At 40.2% G+C, this 3,071-nt stretch overlaps 1 protein-coding gene across 1 annotated transcript; it reads right to left on the minus strand.

The window, feature by feature from the left end:
• Positions 1-268: 268 nt before the first annotated feature.
• Positions 269-2,746, minus strand: LOC149796558 (uncharacterized). The gene has a single exon (XM_089961256.1). It carries the CDS (start codon positions 2,713-2,715, stop codon positions 649-651), a length of 2,067 nt encoding a protein of 688 aa, XP_089817382.1. The 5' UTR covers positions 2,716-2,746; the 3' UTR covers positions 269-648.
• Between the last annotated feature and the right edge of the window lie 325 nt (positions 2,747-3,071).

Below are 3,071 nucleotides of genomic sequence, written 5' to 3' on the forward strand. Positions count from 1 at the left end.
ATCTTGTTAGAGATCAGTCCTATTGTGAAGATCAAAGATTGTGGAGAAACAAAGAAAGAGGGAGTGTGTGTTTGTGGGTTGGGGGCAGCAACTAGTTAAACAATAAAGTACCGTTTCTACACACAGGTTTGAATGTCTTTAGAGCTAACTAGTTTTCCTACATATGCTCGTATCAGATTTGTAGTATCCATAAGGAGTAATCGACCTGGAAATTGGTGTCCACCTACTGCAACTACATGGACCATGTTAAACAGAGAAAACATATTAATCAAGGAAATAAAATTATTATACATTAAGCACACAAAAACATCCTCATCCCTTCTCACATATTATCATCGTGTTCGTGTCAGTTTCAATTGCATGTAAGCTTTCATCAAACATTATAGAAAATGCTGATTACACCTGAGCATGAAAAATAGCCGAAACTGTTCGAATGAATTTATCCAGACAATTTGAAACTGAGAATAATGCAGCTGGATGGGCACTTATTAAATGTTTCAAGTGCATATGATCAGGTGTCTCCCAGTGTCACCTGATGCACACATAGATAGATCGATAGATAGATAGATAGATAGATAGATAGATAGATAGATAGATAGATAGATAGATAGATAGATTGAGAGCAGCGTAGGTGTCTTCTAATAATGTTCACCTAGTGATTAATTGGAACACCAGTACTGCTAGGTGCCATGGCGTAGATGTTGACCAAGTCTCCTCCAACAGCCAAGAACGTAGACTCATGGCTCGGCAGAAACAGTCGTAGGCTTTGATGTAGTTCTCCCTCTCCATATAGCATAGTCCAAGAACATTTAGGGCCACCTCGCGGTATTCCACATATGGGTCAAACCATTCTTGGGTGGTGATCCTATTCAGACTAATGAACGCAGCTTTAGCATTCGCTTCATTCCCCAGTTCTGAGTGGCATTTGTACAGCAGGTAGTACGTCAAAAAATCAGGGTCAACGAAAGCCCCCACACTGCTCAAGATAGTTTCTGGTACATGGAAGAATTCGTATTTGATAGCATCTGGAACAATATCTATTTCCTCCTTGGTATACCTCACATCTAGTGATAAACATTTTTGAACATAGTTGTCTCTGCCAAATCGTGTGATAACAGACTCCATATAATCCGAGTTTGTCTTTTCCGCACAGTGATCATTACGAATAATATTTCGATAATGACACTTCCTACGTACATCAAACAGAGGTTGTCGTTTTATAGAATACAATGTTTTAATTGCTTCATTTGTTTTTCCAAGTACATAGAGCACACCGGCAAATTTAACTCTCCCCGAAATCCTATCTGTATCAGTGCATGTATAAGCAATATGCAGCAAAGGTCGATACAATTCATATTTCCTTATGTTTGAAATTCCCGACTTTCTAACCTTGGCTATGTTAATATATGCAAGTGTAGCATTCATTATCTTTGAGACACCTTTTGTTAATGACCGGTATCTTAACATATCTGGAGAGTCTATTAGTGTTAGAGAATGGAGTATGTGTCTCTCAGATAGATCCATAAACAGATAATCCTGACAACAATGGTTTATGAGGTTGCCCATCTCTGTCCAACCACAGTACACATCCGGGGTCTGTAGCTGCTCATGTATGGAGGAAATCGTAAGAACACAACCACCTCCCTGAGACAGCAAATCATTCAGTACATGGGATAAACGCGATGATGTACCAGCATTTATTTTCCCGTCAAATAGATTGTTTTCCGTAATGAAGTAAGCTGGCAGATTCTGACTCTCTACACACGATTTCAGAAAGTGTAGAGCGTCCATCAGCCGATCCAGCAGGTGAGCTCGGTCCCACTCCCTGTCGTGATGAAGTTCCACCTGCCATAGGGCCACAGTTTTCATTGTGTAAGACGTCACTAAATTTTTCAAATCAGGAAATTTTTCTTTCAGATCTTTCGCTATCATTTTAAGTAAAATATATACGTGTTTCTGAGTCAGGTTGAATAATTGTAAAATTGACCTTTCGTGTATAGCGAATGAGAAACACCATTCCATGTTCTCTGAGGGGCTACCCTTGAACCCCTTGGGTACGACATGACATCCACAGTGTTCAATAGCTGTCAATATTGATTTGGGTGGCCATCCATGCGACCGACATCTGTCTAACCACTGCAACGCTTGAACGGGCCAGTCTGGGTGGGTAAATGCAGCTACAACATCTGTCTGTATATCTTTGAATAGCACCGGCTGTGATGGTCCTGATATTTGCTGCAACTGCAGAGATGACGGAGTTAACTGCCTGAGATATATCTGCCCAGTCTCATTAAATACATAGCTTGACAAGTAGAAGTTTAGTCCTGAATTTGCCCTCACCATCAAAACCAGGGATGGCTTCATAATATCATCCATATCACCGTGATGGCCGACTCGCAGCCATGTGTAACCGGGATGGACGTCCCTGTCGTCTGTATATAACATTGTATGTTGAGGGGTTGGAGAGTTAACATGTCGGCTGCTGACGGTTATTAATTTATTCACAAGCATGGTATCAATATCCCCCTCTCCAAACTGAGATGTTCCGTCAGCTTTTCCTCCTGTTATGATACAGCCATTATCCGGATCTTGCAATGCAGTTATTACATCCCAACACCTTGTATTATTTATTCTAAAGTCTATCATATGTCGACTGAATCCCATAGAATCTAGCAATGAAGAAACGAACACTGAAAGACGACTAGTGTTAGCCATTTTAAGAGAGGCTTCGAGTATAATAAGCGAAGGGTAGATTTACAAGGGTTGCTCAACCGTACCGTGTATCGAGCATAATGAATAGCTGACTACACAGTAAATACACCCGCGTTATGAGGCTCCAAATGGGTACGTCCTTACAGTATGTGAACGAGACATACTACTGATACTATTACTACTGCTACTACTACTAAAAATGGCAATGATGGTGGTAATGATTTTGATGATAATGACTTCCATGATGACATAAATTGAAGTTGGATGGAAGAGTTAAATAGACAGTTGTACCCAATCTAATACCATTTGTTTCAGTGGGTAAAGATAAAAATATCTTTTGAAAAACACCCTGAGATAAT

This window comes from Sinohyriopsis cumingii, chromosome 6, assembly GCF_028554795.1.
Source record: "Sinohyriopsis cumingii isolate HCF-2022 chromosome 6, ASM2855479v2, whole genome shotgun sequence".
In the NCBI taxonomy this organism is placed as follows: Eukaryota; Metazoa; Mollusca; class Bivalvia; order Unionida; family Unionidae; genus Sinohyriopsis; species Sinohyriopsis cumingii.

What these genes read in the sequence shown, in the direction of transcription:
- LOC149796558 (XM_089961256.1), bottom strand. Translation starts at nt 2,715, where the DNA reads ATGGCTAACACTAGTCGTCTTTCAGTGTTCGTTTCTTCATTGCTAGAT.